Source organism: Melospiza georgiana, chromosome 1 (genome assembly GCF_028018845.1).
Source record: "Melospiza georgiana isolate bMelGeo1 chromosome 1, bMelGeo1.pri, whole genome shotgun sequence".
Taxonomy (NCBI): Eukaryota; Metazoa; Chordata; class Aves; order Passeriformes; family Passerellidae; genus Melospiza; species Melospiza georgiana.
The window spans coordinates 17,088,504-17,103,710 of NC_080430.1; the positions used below are offsets into that span (position 1 = coordinate 17,088,504).

The following is a 15,207-nucleotide window of genomic DNA, read 5'->3' on the forward strand; positions in this document are numbered from 1 at the left end:
GGCAGTGTTTGCACTCACAGCAAAGAGAGCACACAGCTTTCATCAGCCTGCTCCAAACAGCTTGGCTGCACCTGCACCTCACAGCAAACAAAGGAAAGGCAGAGTATTCTATCGACTTCTCACTCAAAACTGGTGCTACTGCAGGAAGACAGCAAGGCAGGATGACACAGGTGCTGTTCAGGTTCTGCACTGGGGCTGTCTTGGTGAGTGATTCAAGCTCCCCTTGGCACAGGACAAGGTCAGGCCCTTGCACAAGGATATGTTGAAGCAGCTTTGGGACCTCAGCTGAAAAAGAACTTCATGGAGAAGTCAAAATAACCAAAAGGAGGGGCAGTGAAATGGAAATTGCTGCCCAAATTCGTAAAATAGCAGTTCTGGATCATCAGAACTGAAGGGCAGAGGGCTGGCTACATCTTTTCCAAGAAACTGCTGTATTTATTCAAGCTGTATTTATTTATTAAGTGAACCTCTTCTAGTTTGAACTGATTGACCTGTAGTTCTACCTGTGTATTTCTTTACATATACCTTAGTTACTTTGTGCAAAACTGGAACTTTCCTCATGCAGGTTGGGAAACTCTGACAAATCATCCACCTGCTTCAATTAAAGAATTCAAACAAGCTTGAACAATACACAAGGTTGGGAAATCAGCTAGATAAGACAGCTTGCAGCACTTCTATCAAATTACATTTCCCAATATGCTTTATTACTGGGCAGAATTTTGATTTGTTAAAATGAACTCCCTACATACTCAGGAAAGAGCCAGACAAGAGACTGATGCAATATTTGAGTGCCTCTGGCCTTTCTGATCCCAGGCACCATTCACACATTTCTCTCCAGAATCAGGAAATGAGGTTTCTGAGTACAACCTACAAAGCCCACACTTAACCTGGGCCTCTGAAGAAGGTCCAGGCCAGAAAGCCAACAAAGATTACAGTTCTGAGTAGTAATCAGCAGGAGCACAAATCCAGTCCAAGCTGTGGCAGCACAGGTGGTGCTCACATTTTATAGGGAAGTCAGAGGTGTACATTATGACTGAAGAGAATACAAAAGAACACAGAAATCCTTGTAATACCCCACTTCTTTAGACCAAGGCCACTTGCAGGCACTGGCCTACAGGACACTGCTAACACTTATTTCTTTATTCTAAGAAACAAATGCAGAAGACATCAGGCCAGAAAAAAAGGCAAGCAAAAAGTGAATTGTTACAAAGATACTTCCCATTTGCTAAAAATAGCTGAAATCTGGTCCCTACATATTATGAGACCCTACATTAATTTGTGGACATAGACCTTAGTTTCTTTGTACTGATCTTCCTTTTTTGACAATTGTTTCTTTGTACTGTTGTTTTTGAAGCTTTCTCCTCACAAAAATTCTCTGAGGGCCTCAAGGCTTTTAGATTAGCAGTAACCAAGCTGTAAAATGCTGGCAGTGAAAGGAACAAACCCCTCTAGTTCAAACAGAAGGACAGTTTGCATGAGCCACATCATTCACCTCTGCATGTCCATGTTCACTTGACTGAGAGGAACCTGGTATGCTGCTTATTAAAAAATAAGCAGCATACCAGCTTCAAAATATACCCAGGAATACTAAACCCCTACCTCTTCTAGTCCAAGCTGCTCCATAGAGTCACAATAAACTTCACTGTCTGAATCACTGGTTAAGTGCTGAGCTGCTGAGATCTCTTCAGTATTCTCTTCACTTGCACCTGCAGGGAAAGAGGGATAGCACACATGGTTTGTAAATGTGAGCCAGTTGAGCCACCCTGGCAAAGACTAGAGCAATGAGTTAAAATGTGTAGGTGAGCATCAATTCATGATTCTTCTATCTACAGCTGTCATCCTAAACATGGATTCTGAATAAAGATGTTACATTAACTTAAGAATTATAGAAAACTTTTGCTAGTGGGAAAACTATACTTTATATTGACATTTCTGTATTATAAATTTTAATACTGCCTTTTTCATTACCCTCTCCTTCCCAAGCTCAGTATAAAGCAGTTTTGGCTAAAGTTACATTAGTATTAAAAATACATATTCAGATCCCAGTTTCAACAAACTGGCATTTATAAAATGTTCAGCTTTTCAGAATGATAAACCAGATATAGGGGACTTTTGTTTTACTACAAATTCATTTTCAAAGGCAAACAGTATTTGCATAGGTAGTACAATGATATTACAAGAAAACACTTCTATTTCTGTGGGTTTAGCCCTCTGTGTCTCTGAATTCCCCTTTCTGTAAGACATACTAAAAGAAAGCCTTATTTTTAACTGGAATTAATTAATTTGTTTTAGTATTTTGTCTTCATATTTCTGCAACTAAAAGACACCATAGCTAGTCTCTGAATCCTGGGATTAAGCTTCCATAGAAAGAATATTTTTCATGAAAAACATGTGCAAATGAAAACACAGTCTTGGAAGGACAATACCTTGGTGAGCAGCATTCTGAGCTATTTCTAGGCTTGGCTCCATTTTATTTGTTTCTTCCTCTGGGCTCAAGCCATTCAAGGCAGATTTGGTCTGGATGCCATTCTGCATATCTGGGATAAAGCTGTCCTTGTAACAGCCATTGCTAACAATGCCTTCCAAATCCTTAGCAGCTGCTGATTCAGGTTTCACATTCTTATAATCTGTAAAAGAAAAGAAAACTTTGCAAAGAGAAAGCTCTATACCTAATAGCTCCAACCATATCTCTTCAAGCAGCTCCCTTACTAAGGGACTGTATGTGTAATGTATCTGCAGAACAAAACATGGAAATGCCCCTATATTCCCATTTGTGTGGATTGTTCTGTTCTTGTAAAAAGCAAAAAGAGCAAATACTCAAAACATAAGTAAGTAAATCTGAAGTAGGTGTTTCTTCTAAACGAAATAATAATCCAAATGTCCTTGGAGGACATCTGTATAGAATTCTAAATATGTCATTGCATTTGGTTTTTACTAGATGCTGTTATTTCAGCATCCAGTTCTTTATGGACCCTCTAAATTAATCTCACTGAAAGTTCTGTTTTATTGTCTCTGAAGAAAAAATAGTAATTTTCAATTCTACTCTTACAGGCCATGTAATCATTCATAGCTCTTACAAAAAAACACTGGCAACAAAACCCAAATCAATGCAGGATATAGATATTTAGATAACCTTTTGAAAGAACTTGCTAGGCAAGTCAAAAATCATATGGCATAGCTTGCAAATTTGTACTAGTTTTAATTCTTACAGCCTAGAATTTCAGAGGTGTCTGAAACACAGACACCTCTCACATATACATTCACATATATTTCCATCTAATTCCCTTGAAAAAGCATTCATGATACTTTGGTATTTTCTGCCACTCAGGTGGCTGAGAACAACTCTGGGACACACAGAGTTACCTTTTCCATTTATCTGCACTTCTTTTTCTTCCTCTTCACGGAGCCCTTCTTCTTCTGATTCTGCTCCACTATCACTGCTTTCAGCTTTTCCATTTACAGCTTTTATAGCTGGAGTGGAATTCATAACATTACTAAGGTCTAAGAAAAAAGCAAAGGAAAAAAAATATTTTAAAGGAAACAAACACACACCACCACTACCACCCCCAAAACTATCAGTCACAGTTCTACAGAAGTATGTCCATATTAGAAGATCTACCAAATAATGGCAGCTTATTTGTGTAAGCTCTTTATTAACTGGTTTCCTGTTTTTCTTTTGTGGCCCATCACTGAGTGCCTGGCTGCTGGTGCAGATATTCTCAATGACTCTGGGCAGCCTTCAGTGAAGTGACTGCAGCCACTTGCAGAAGGAGTCTCAGACCAAGCTTGTTACTGTATTTAGGTTACAGCTGCAGCTGGGGCTGATGCGGTGGCCATGTTCTTTTAAACCCAGAAATCACTTTTTAAACAGAATTTCCCTTTTAGGCTGAAATGCTTCAAACCTACTCACAGTTCAGAGGCAAATCTTGAAACATATTCAATTATGTGAACAACAGAATTCTGAATAAGGTAAATACAATATTCTACACATCTGCTGTAATTTAGGCAGATGCAAAATATGGTAAGATTATTCACATTTATACAGATCTTCACCTAACAAATGACACATGGAAATAAATTCCCTGATTTCAGTGAAAAAGTTGATGAAATTAATATATACACTGAGCATTTTTTTCATAAATATTTACAGAAAAAAATATTGAAATAGACAAAGTAACTTCCATATCCCTGTTTTCCACATCTTTGATCACTCCAAGGATGACAATTTACTGTAACTACTATAACTGTACAAAAAATTGAAAGGTAAAGATTCATTAAAAAGATTAAGTATATAAAGGACAATTCTACCATCTCCTGTAAAAAATATTATGGTTAAATATATCCTGATGATCATTTAAGCCTCCTATGTTAGGACAGAGTACAAAGGTACAAAGAGAGGACACTTTCTGTGAGACACTTGGACAGATTACATGTTGGCTCCAAGGCTGAAATCTGACTGTTTTAATTGTCACCACAGCATTTCATTTGCATAATTTCTACATTCCCTTGTCAGAACCTTGAAAGATTTATTCTCACATTTGGGATTAACATTAAACTGCAAAATAATATCCAATTACACTGGAGTTACCAAACCAGCTTCGCTACTTTCTCTGCTGCATGGTAATTTAAGCTAAGGCTTTTTTCTACTTTAACCTTCCAATGAAGAGCCTTCCCACAGTTCTCTAGTTTCCAATCTTATCCACAGCACTTTAAAAAGAGAAAAAAAGGTAAAATAACTTCTTGTATAGTAACAATGACTATGTTAAATATTAAGTTCACTTTAGTTTTATTGCAAGGTAATGTTTCTGTGGGCACCCTGCATCACTGCTTTGGATTGATTTAATCCATCTCTTTATCTGAAGATTAAAAAAAAAACCCTACTTTTTTGTAAAATGAGAAAAGGAAAAGGAATTGTCTATCTCGTACACTACAAGAATATAAGCACCTGCTCATTTTCTCCTCATAGGTGGTTACTACTTATTTGCACAGAAATTTTCTTCACGAAAGAGAAATCCCAACATAGTCCCATTTATTTTCTCACAATTGTGTTTCATGAATTGCGAATCCCAGTTCTCAAGATGTTTTTCTGAGAAGCAGCAGCCCAAGAAGGATAAGGCAGCAGTTATGTCCTCACAGCATGAGCATTAGGCACTGTGAGGCACACATCACCCTTCCCTTTAACAACATGCGGGTGGAGACACAATCATCCATGTGTCCTACCCAGCCGTGGGAGTGAACAGGAAAGACAAGACCAGGAGGAACATTGAGTTGTGAAGGGAAATTAAAACTGCAAAGCTCCTCACCCTACCAAAGACACTGCAAAAAGCCCCAGCTACACCATAAGCCTTTTCCTAAGATTTACTTTTCTTTTTGAAAGGAATTCTTTTGAACATTCAAGCATGTTCTTTTTTCACCTATTTGCAGTAAGGAGATTATTCATCTGGGGAAACTTCTGAGTGATCTATTACATACATTTAAAATAAAAGGAGGAGCTGAGAGAATGTATCAACAGTTACAGATTTGTGGTATCACACCACAGGACACCTGAACAACTGAAATCCATCAGGATCCTATTTCTTCCACTAAGTCATTCTTAACAACAGTGCTCCCAAAGACCACAAAGAGGCATTGCTTTGATGCAGTCTCCAAGAACACAACCCTGTACAGAGTTTGGCCACATGAAATGCCAGGCCTAATTGTGTGCTTTTCCTCAGAACCCTTACCCTGCTATCCTCATCAGCTCCATCCCCAACTGCTTTTACTACACAGTAAACCCACAGCCGGCTGCCATTCTCACTGCTCTGAGTATCTGCTAAGGAACCACACATGATGTGGTTTAATCCTGGGGGTGACAGGTTTAAAGATTAAGCAGAGCCAGCTAGCAGTGACTTCTACATCCCCTGCCAGTAGGTTAACAGGCTGTTCCCTGAGGAATGAATATTCACAAGTTAAGCTAGCTTTTAAAACCTTACTTGGTTTGTGCTAATCCCACCCAGCCACCCCTCAACCCTTTATTTCATCTACTCACTTCAACTGCATGCAAAATGTTAGTAGCTTTTTCTGTTGCCCTACTTTAGATACTGTAGAATTCCTCTTGGTTTATTATTTTCATCTCACCACATACAACATCAAAATGTGAGATTTGTGACAATTTTTTAAATCAAAGCTGTACTGTTTTTTAGCCATAGAAGGAATTCTATTCTGTAAAAGCCTGTGGTGTGGGTTTGGGGTTTTTAATGCTAAATAATAGGAGCAGTGTAACAGCAACAACTTGAAATAGAAGGAAAGATTAGACCAAAAATAAGGCAAGATGGAAAGGATGTGAAGAACAAACCTGCAGCTTCTCTACAAGCTTTCACCAGATGTTTATTTTCTAGTATCAGCTCTATTAAGGAATTTCCTACAAGCCATTCTAAATATATTTCTTTAAAGGCATCACTACAATTCTCCTCAATGACCTGTATAATGAGGCTAAGTTTCTCAATAGTAAGTGATTTTTAACTCTTCACATATTTCAAGGCTGTTTTTGTTACCCAGATGGGAGTTCAGAATTTAAATGCCTCTGTACATGTGCCCCAGCTTGAAGGTCATTTGACAAAGAAGAACCTTGCCTAGCAGGTTTTTCTCAAATGCCTTGTATTTTTGTTTTATGAACAGGCATGTAATTCTTAAACAAAATTAACATGCACTGCTAGAGCTGTACTGATGGTTAGCCCAGTACACCACAGTATCCTCCTCACACAAGTTCCACAGCCTCTCACATGCTTTGAAAATACCAACGATCAGGAGCCAGCCTGCAACAGCACAAAGATGCGATAAAACATTTAGCTAGCTGTGTACACCCTCACTGTTTAATAAAAACTATATGTTTTCATGAAATACCATAACATCTGCTCAATAGCAGCAAAATCTTAACCATTGCCTACACTTGTATCACTTTGTGTAGGATCTCCCTGCACGCCTGAGTTTATGTAAATTCTCAAGGAGTCTACATGCTGTACAAAGTTGTTTTCATCATCAGGTAACTGTAATTACTTTCTAGCCATCACCCCTTGATGTTTCATGCTTGTTACTGATCCAGGTAGGCTCCCTACTTCAATTCCAAGTTTGTGCAACCATGTTCTGCCGTTTCCAATACACTTGGTTACACAAATCCCCACCTCATTTTGAAACTGATGTACCAAATACTGCAAGGAGCGGTGTGTGCAGGAGACAGAAGTGGTACATAAAAGCATCTGGGAGCAATAAACTCTTCAGCTAGACCAAGAGTTTTTATTCCCTCATTTCCTTGCATTTTTTTTTAATATAGGACACTATATAAAAATAGATCTATATCACTATATTGAAAAGATAGTTTCTTCTTTACAAAGAAAATGTCTGAGGGCCCAGCCTGCTCTGCAACATCTGTTCTGCACTACTCAAACAAGCAACACAAATAAGAAGATATTTTACAAGAGTCTGTAAGAAATGCAGACTGAAAAATCTAAAAATCACTACTTTAACTATCATGGTTTTATTTCTTTTAAATTTAAGTGCATTAGGTACAAGTTCTCTGACAAATGTACACCCTAAAGCACCCACATACTGGGACATCCACATCTTCCTCTATAGAGTTTTCCTTTTATTTTGGTGGTTTAGTCTTCCTAAACTTTACAATAACAGAAAAAGCCTCTCTTCATTTTTATTTTTCTTTTAATATACTCCAAAAGACTATAGCCTTGTTTTGTCAGCATTCATCTCTCTGCTCATGGGCCTTTCAAGCTGTTACACTACAAGAGATGACTCTATTTAATAAAAAAATTAATCAACAATAGTCACATCTTTATTTACCATTAATAAACATTAAAACAATAGTCTGTGGATAAGAACAAACACAGAAAACAGCAACTTCTCAGACATTCATATTAACTTGCAAGTACAGTATTTAGGATTACTGACTAGTCATCCCACACCTTTACACTTTTCAGTATCCAAGGAGTTTCTCATCTCAACCCATATTGCCAATACCTTTTCCCAAGGATTTTCAGAATATGTGCCATATAAATAAGGATACCAAGTTTTGGGGTTGACTTGGATACATTTCCCTCCTCCCTGATGCTCCTCAGCCTTCTGCAGTAGAGACAAGGTGCCTGGGACCTCCTGCAGAGAGAAGCCCAGCAGAAGAGCAGCTGCTGCACAGGCACTCCCAGCACTGGCAGGCAGCTCCAGGGTGCCCAGGGCCAGCAGCACACACAGCTTGGTTACACAGGACCAACGATCCAGGCTTTGCCAGCTCTGTCAGCACCTCAGCAATGGGTAAGAATGAACATGAGGAACAGCTGCTCCTTAGATGTTGGAACTTGAAAGCACAGTAACATCATTCCAGGATCCAGGGCGTCCCCAAGCCTGGTACTACTTCCCCCCGGAGGAGCAAAACTTGCTAAACTCTTTTCTGTGCAGAAGAGATAAAGTCATCATTTGGAATTTTCACTTTGCATGGCAGCTAGGAAGGAGCATTATTCACTCTTGAGTTTTGTCCCAGAAAATACAAAATATGAGTGCAGTGAATTCAGAACCCTATAAAGAAAAGTGAATTATACTTGAAAACAACACAAGGCCACATAGCTGAGACGCACATTGTAGCCTTGAATTGTAGCAATCAAAAATTGTTTTGCCCTGTACCAGAAAAAAACCAAAAATGAAATAACATTAAGGTCATATTCTCCTGCCATCTGCACCAAGCCTAGCATCTGAAATGTCTTTTACCAAGCCCATATCAAACACAGCCTCAGAGGTAAAACAAATGGCTTTTCTATGCATCTTAAAGGCTATAATTAATTAGTTTTGCTACACAAAGTTAAATACGAAACACCAGACTGTGTCCACTGGGTACTTTTCTGACAGCAATCAAGATGTGACTACCAATGTCTGACCTTCCCCAACCTCCTACACCCCTATCCACTTCTTTGTAGCTTGTCTTTGTACAACAGAGCTTTGAGAAATACAGATTCCAGTTCTTTTGTCACAAGATCTTTACAATAAGACAGCTAAAATATAAGACCCCAGAATTATCTGGCAAGTGGGTACATCTTCTAAATTATGAAACCTGAAGAGCTTTTGACATTTACCTTCCCTTTTGTAGGGAAATCTTGTGTGGCTGGAAGGAAAAAATCCAAGTTCAACAACCAATTACGCACCAAAACTGTTACTGTTGACTCAACCCAGCATGAATCACAATACAGACAGGCTTTTCTTTCCATGGAAGAAAACGTCTCATAGCTCCCTCCACTTATAAAGAAACAATTTTTAATCTTACATTTTACCATTTGGATACTTTGCTGCTCAGCCTGTGGCAATACATTTTCTGATCTCTTTGTATGAGAGGGGAGCTGTTGAAATACTCAGGCTTAGAGCTGCACTGATGCTCTGCCCTCATTTCCAGCACTGTTAGACAGCACTGACATAAAGCCATCAGCTTGCAGTCGAGTTCACAAAGGAGGCTGAGATTTGGTGTGCAAAGCATGAAGCAGGTATAGATTGCAACAGGACAAGCCATGGCTTGTTGAGTCACTGATTCCACATCTCCAATGGCACTTGCTGGCCCAGCCCTTAATCTTCTCTAATAATCCCATCCTGCAGCAAATGCTGGAGAGAATGTTCTAGACACTTCTGAAGGCTAAATTACTGTGAATTTAACAAAAAGTATTTGTATAGTAAGTTTCACAGTAGCCTATCTGAATATCATCTGTAACCTTGATTATACCTGTTAATTTGTAATTAGAAACTAGAAGGGGAGAAAAGTTTAAAGGATGGGATTTTAAAAACCTCACTCACCCACATACCCAGCAGCTTCTCCTGCCTCAATGCAACTCCTCCTTGTGGTGCAGACACTAACAGAACCTAATAAAGCCCTGCAGTTCAGAGCAACACAGATTTCAGCTCTTTTCCTCCTTCTTATGAATGACTAAGAACATTCATTGACATTGAGTTCTGTAAAAATCCTAATGAGGAAAGGTGGAAGGAAAGGGAAGGAAATCTGTTAACCAAGTATCTTTCTGGTCAAAGAGCCATGAAAAAGTGAGCTTATGAAGCAGAGGGTGTTTCAGAGCAAAGGCTCACACACAAGCACAAAGAGCCACCAAATGCCCCACTAGAAAGCAAAGACACTGAAAACAACCTAAGATGGTCTTTGAGAATACAAAACTATTTGAACAGATAAACTACTCATACAAAGAAACTCATGCAAACATACTTATATAAAGAAACGCAGTTGGAAGATATATTGCATTTTAAGAGTAAGAAAAGTATTTCTACTTGGAAAATAGTAATTAGGAACAGACTCACTTTTTTCAAGCTGATCCTGTACTAACTACTGCCTTTGAAACACAAATGTTTACATGTGTTTGCTCGTTCTAAAAGCACACAGACCTCAGTGATATTTTGAATGCAAGAAGACACGAAGCAAACTGTTAAACAGCTGTGTCTGCCTGTGAGCTGGGCCAGCCTCTGCCCTTCACAGCAGCAGTGCCCTGCACAGGCTCCTCCTTCACAGCCTGTGCTCCATCAGCACTGCCCCAAACCAGCACATGCAGCCCTGCACAGCACCTTGCTTCAGCAGACCTTCATCTGGTGCCACTGCAACACAGCTGGGAGAAAAGCTTTCGGGAGAAAAACAGTCCTTAGGAAGCCAAGGTATAAGAGTATAATAATGCTGAAACTTCCTACAGCCTCTGCAGTACTTAACTTCTTGTTACTGGAGGCAACATTTGGTTTTCACAAAGGTTTACTAACATGACTGCTACTCAGCATGCAGGCAAAGGGTCATCTTTATTTGGTAGGATTTTAGAACAGTTGAAATGCCTTTTCACAAAGCAGAAAGATTATACAGAAAAATTCTACTGAACAACCTGCAAACAATTTCCAGATACTTTGCTTAGTTGTTCAGATACCTTAACTTAGTGTAGGAGCCTGTCAGATAGGGATTTCCTTGCTCCCTTTTTGGGTTTACTCTCATTCTGAAACAAAAACATATCCACAAACATTCTCAGGGAAACATTCTGAAGGATGAATTGGTTCTGAAGCTCTCAATATTTTCCAGCCCACATCAGATCACTAGGTGCCAATCCTAGCTTACCTTTGGCTTCTTCAGCCATCATAAAACAAGAAAACTTGAATGCCCATTCTATGAAATTCACATTTACTGAGAAATGGTGTTTTGAAGCTTCTTTGCCTTTTTAACATAGACTTAGACATCAGATTTCTTATGCATTTACTAGAAGGTGCAAAAAAGTTAAAATGCTACTCTTTTAAAGCACCTATGTGTCTCTCTACTCTTCCAGCAGCTACAAACAAGAGTCTTCTCTATAATGCTGCAAGAGTTACCTCTTCCTTTCTGCAGTGCTATGTCAGCTAAGAGCCCATTTTCTTCTTTGAAGTCCAGTATATCATGTACCCAAAAATAATTTGTCAATGACTCTGTATGTAAAGAAGCACTTCATATTTGTCAGAAAGACACTACTGACACAGCTTTCCAGAGAAATCAAGCTTCTCACACAGCTGCAGGGTGACCTTTCCAAACACTACCCAGTTTTTATGCTTTCAAAATAACTCTTAGATTTGCTCAGCCTATTGGAGTGAATTCTTTATTTTTTCTTTCTTTACCAACACATTCAAGTCTGGGTATTTGGAACCCATGGATCCAGTAAGTTCATCCTCGTTTTCTAGTAGATGTTACAAGTCATTGATTTCAATGCTGGCATGTCAGACTTCTGTGTTCTTTATTAAGGACCCACAAGCTCTATTGATTCAGAAAGGCAGTGTTTCAATGGTTTGTATTTAACATTTTCAAAGATCCACAAAGACTAGAAATGCAATTATAAAAGGCTATACTTTTCTGTTGATGCCAATCTGTGAGAGACAATACACAAGCCATAACTGATGTACACTGAGCTTACAGACAATTCTCTTCCACTAATTCAAGAAACTGTTGATTTAGAGGCAGTGGCATACAATTCCTAAACAATTAGATAATGATCTGCATACAGATTAAAGTTTGATGGAAGAAGGGAAGGCAAACTCAAAACAGAATGGACCAGAAGATGGAGGTACAATATCAAGCAAGGTAGTCAAGAGAAGGGTCCCAGATTTCAGAAGATACCAACTGCCTGCCCTTGAAAAGCATACCTTCGACACCAGAGCTTACAGACTGTAGGGGTTTGGGGGTGAGGAAAGAAACAAGACTGGATAAAGTGACACAATCAAAGCATAACCATGTGTCAATTTTTAACAGTATTGTCACCAGTGTTTACATCATCTCAGACAGACTTGGGTCCTTTGGTTCTATTCTTTATTGTGTATCTGAAAGACTGAAGGTAATCATGCTTCTATACTTCTATGGAATATTTTGGTGTCTGTGCTGTAAACAATAATAATTATTTCCAGCTTCACTTTTAATCAGGGAAGTGGTAAGAGCAATAAAGAAAGGGCTTCAAAATCTTAAATGCAATGGTAAAGTTGTAACATACAAGGAACTTTATGAAAATCTGTCCTAATTTATCATGGCATAATCAGGTGTTGCACCTGTAAGCGGCATGAATGATGACATATCACTAGAATTACTGCAGAACAAGGTAATTATTACAGAACAAGGTAAAGCTGAAATCTGCTGTTCTGTTTAACTTACACTGCCTTATGTTTAATCTGCCTCTTTAAAAAACGAGTATGCTAGATTTGTTATGGAAATAGGTACAGTTCAACTTCCATGATTCTCTGTGTCATTGTTTAAAGAAGTGGCTTCTGGCACTGTGCCACAGACAGCAAGTCCAAGTAAATCCTTATTACACAGATCACTGACCTGAATCTACTGATACTCTTACCCACCCATCAATCCAGCTGTCAGGCAAACCTATTGCATCCCACACATGAAGTGTACACAACTTTAGTTGAGAAAAAAGTCACACCCACTTTCAAAATAGCCATGTAAAAACTTCTACCACTACTTTTCCCCCAAAACAATGGAAATTTATTTGTTTCTCTGAGGCTTGATAATAAAACCACATTCCTTTAAGGTAGGGGAAAAAAAAAACACATACAAAAGGCAATTTAACCAGTTGACTCATGCTTCTTAAAGACATTAACCAATTTATACGTGCAATGGATTTAGTTTTTAAAAACAGTTTCAAATTTTCCCTGTTGCATTTCAGTTTTTAAATGTCATTTTAAGCCAGATTTAAACAACTGTAAGACTTACACAACAGCCTTATGAACACATTACCTGTAACATAATAATTGGTATGATCAAAACATTCTCACAATGGTACTGCTAAATAAAAATTAACACACTGACTTTTATGCAGCTGTGATACCACTAGGTTTGCCACCCATCAGTAATTTAAAATATTTAAATATTCCCTTCACGAACTTGAGCCTCAGAAAACTTGAGAAGCCATGATTTTTTTAAAAAGCATGAGGTTTGATTGTCAATTTTTTTTTTACATTTTAGATTAGATGACAGAGCTGGATTACCAGAACTGTATTCATTTTGACAATCCACATCTACATCAGAATATATCAATACACATTAGTTGTTCATTTTCTTAATGGAAAGGCACAAACTAGATTTGCTTGGGAGAGTTGTTTTGTTTTAAATACTCTTCTTCCTTCAGGCTTCCTTCAGCAGCTCAAAAAACGTGCTGACTAAATGTGCAGCTTCCTGGACCTAATCACTTCAAAAGTAAAATAAAACAAAACCCAGCCTAATGAGGTGGCAAGTCCAGAAGTCACAAGTGTTAGCAAGAAGTTCCTACAGCACCAAAACAATGGAAATGATGGTTTTACACATAATTTATTATTCCTACCTTCCAAATACTTAGAGACTTTCTCCATTCGAACTGCCATATAGCAAAGAGAACGAACAAAGAGATGCAACATTTAGCTTTCAAATCATTTACAGAAAAACAGCCCCCAAAACCGCTGAGTTATGATTATTAGTAGTACAAAGAAAGTTATTTGTCCGAACCTGATGTTAGGTCAGATCCTCTGTTCTTTTTATCTTCCACTATCTCATAGAACGGGCCTATTACTTGGAGTAACTCTTCAACTTTGTCCGTCATTGGCATACTCTCAAGAATCTGCACAAGTCCAAGACATGAAGCATCTTATGAAACAGCATTTCAATCGTTCATTCATTTCAACTGATTTTAAAACTGCTGGTTATTGCAAAACTCTGTAACATTTCACTAAGTCATTAAACTAGTTATTCTGATTTTTGTTTACTTTTTTTAATTACGGGGAAAGAACATAAAACTAAGTTATTGAATAAGAATCTTATAATATTAATTTTTTTCAGATGAAGATGAGATGAGAGAGCTAATGCATTTGCCAACACTAAAACACAGGCTTGACACAGTATTTATTAGTAAACCTTGGAACCCATTATTTCTTCAATTTTGAATTAAACCATCTCAAAGTTCAACAGGCTGCTGTTGGCCAATATAACTGTTTCATAGACAAGTCTTTCCACAGAAAAAATAAAATGGAAATACTTTTCTGTCTTAGAGGATTCTTTGTACTGTCAAACCGTGCTGCCCTCAATGGAATGTAAGAAGCAGATCAAAAATGCTCTACTAGGTCCCAAACAAAAATATGGGCACAATACAGCAAAACTGAGACAGCACAAAGATCCACTTAGAAGAAGAACAAACTAGAACCAAGTTCTGCTCTTGAAGTCATTTGGAGCATTTCTTCATTTTAAGTTACAAACACAGTATCTTTGATCATATGGTAGGAATGCATAATCTTCAATCTAAAATAAATTAAAGAGAAGAGGTTCAATAGTTGGATACTATTTTTAAGGCACATGGTATTACTGTCCCATTCTAGTTTAAGTCCTTTCAAATAACCTTTTTGCCAATAGCTTTGTTCCTCTTTCATCCTCTACATTTTTAGTTATCATATTTTAAAAGTAGCAATAGCTATAGGTAAAAACACAGGTTGAAGCAAACTAACAGCTACAGTGCACCTCCTCCTCCTGAGGGGCACCAAGAAAGCAACAGGTGAAGGTACATGCTGCCACAGAACATGCTGCTCAAAGGCACCCAGCACACCAGCAAGCAGTAGGAGCAAAAGCTGCAGCATTATTGCACAGAGCAGCAGCTCCAGGCCAGCAAGTCAACACCTAGCAAGTCAACACTTGCAAACCACTCAAGGATACCAAGAGACAACAATTCT

The 15,207-nt window shown here is 38.3% G+C and overlaps 1 protein-coding gene across 4 annotated transcripts in view; it reads right to left on the reverse strand.

The window, feature by feature from the left end:
- ACBD5 (acyl-CoA binding domain containing 5) overlaps positions 1-15,207 on the reverse strand; it is a 30,126-nt gene that overhangs the window by 9,457 nt on the left and 5,462 nt on the right. For 2 of the 4 annotated variants that reach the window (XM_058030411.1, XM_058030401.1), the window contains exons 4-8: positions 13,997-14,108; positions 13,836-13,868; positions 3,364-3,501; positions 2,427-2,627; positions 1,600-1,706 (exon numbers count right to left, since the gene is read on the reverse strand). In XM_058030411.1, the coding sequence (XP_057886394.1) occupies positions 1,600-1,706; positions 2,427-2,627; positions 3,364-3,501; positions 13,836-13,868; positions 13,997-14,108 (591 nt within the window). The remainder of the gene's footprint in view (positions 1-1,599; positions 1,707-2,426; positions 2,628-3,363; positions 3,502-13,835; positions 13,869-13,996; positions 14,109-15,207) is intronic. The other 2 variants (XM_058030430.1, XM_058030420.1) reach the window with 1 other exon arrangement.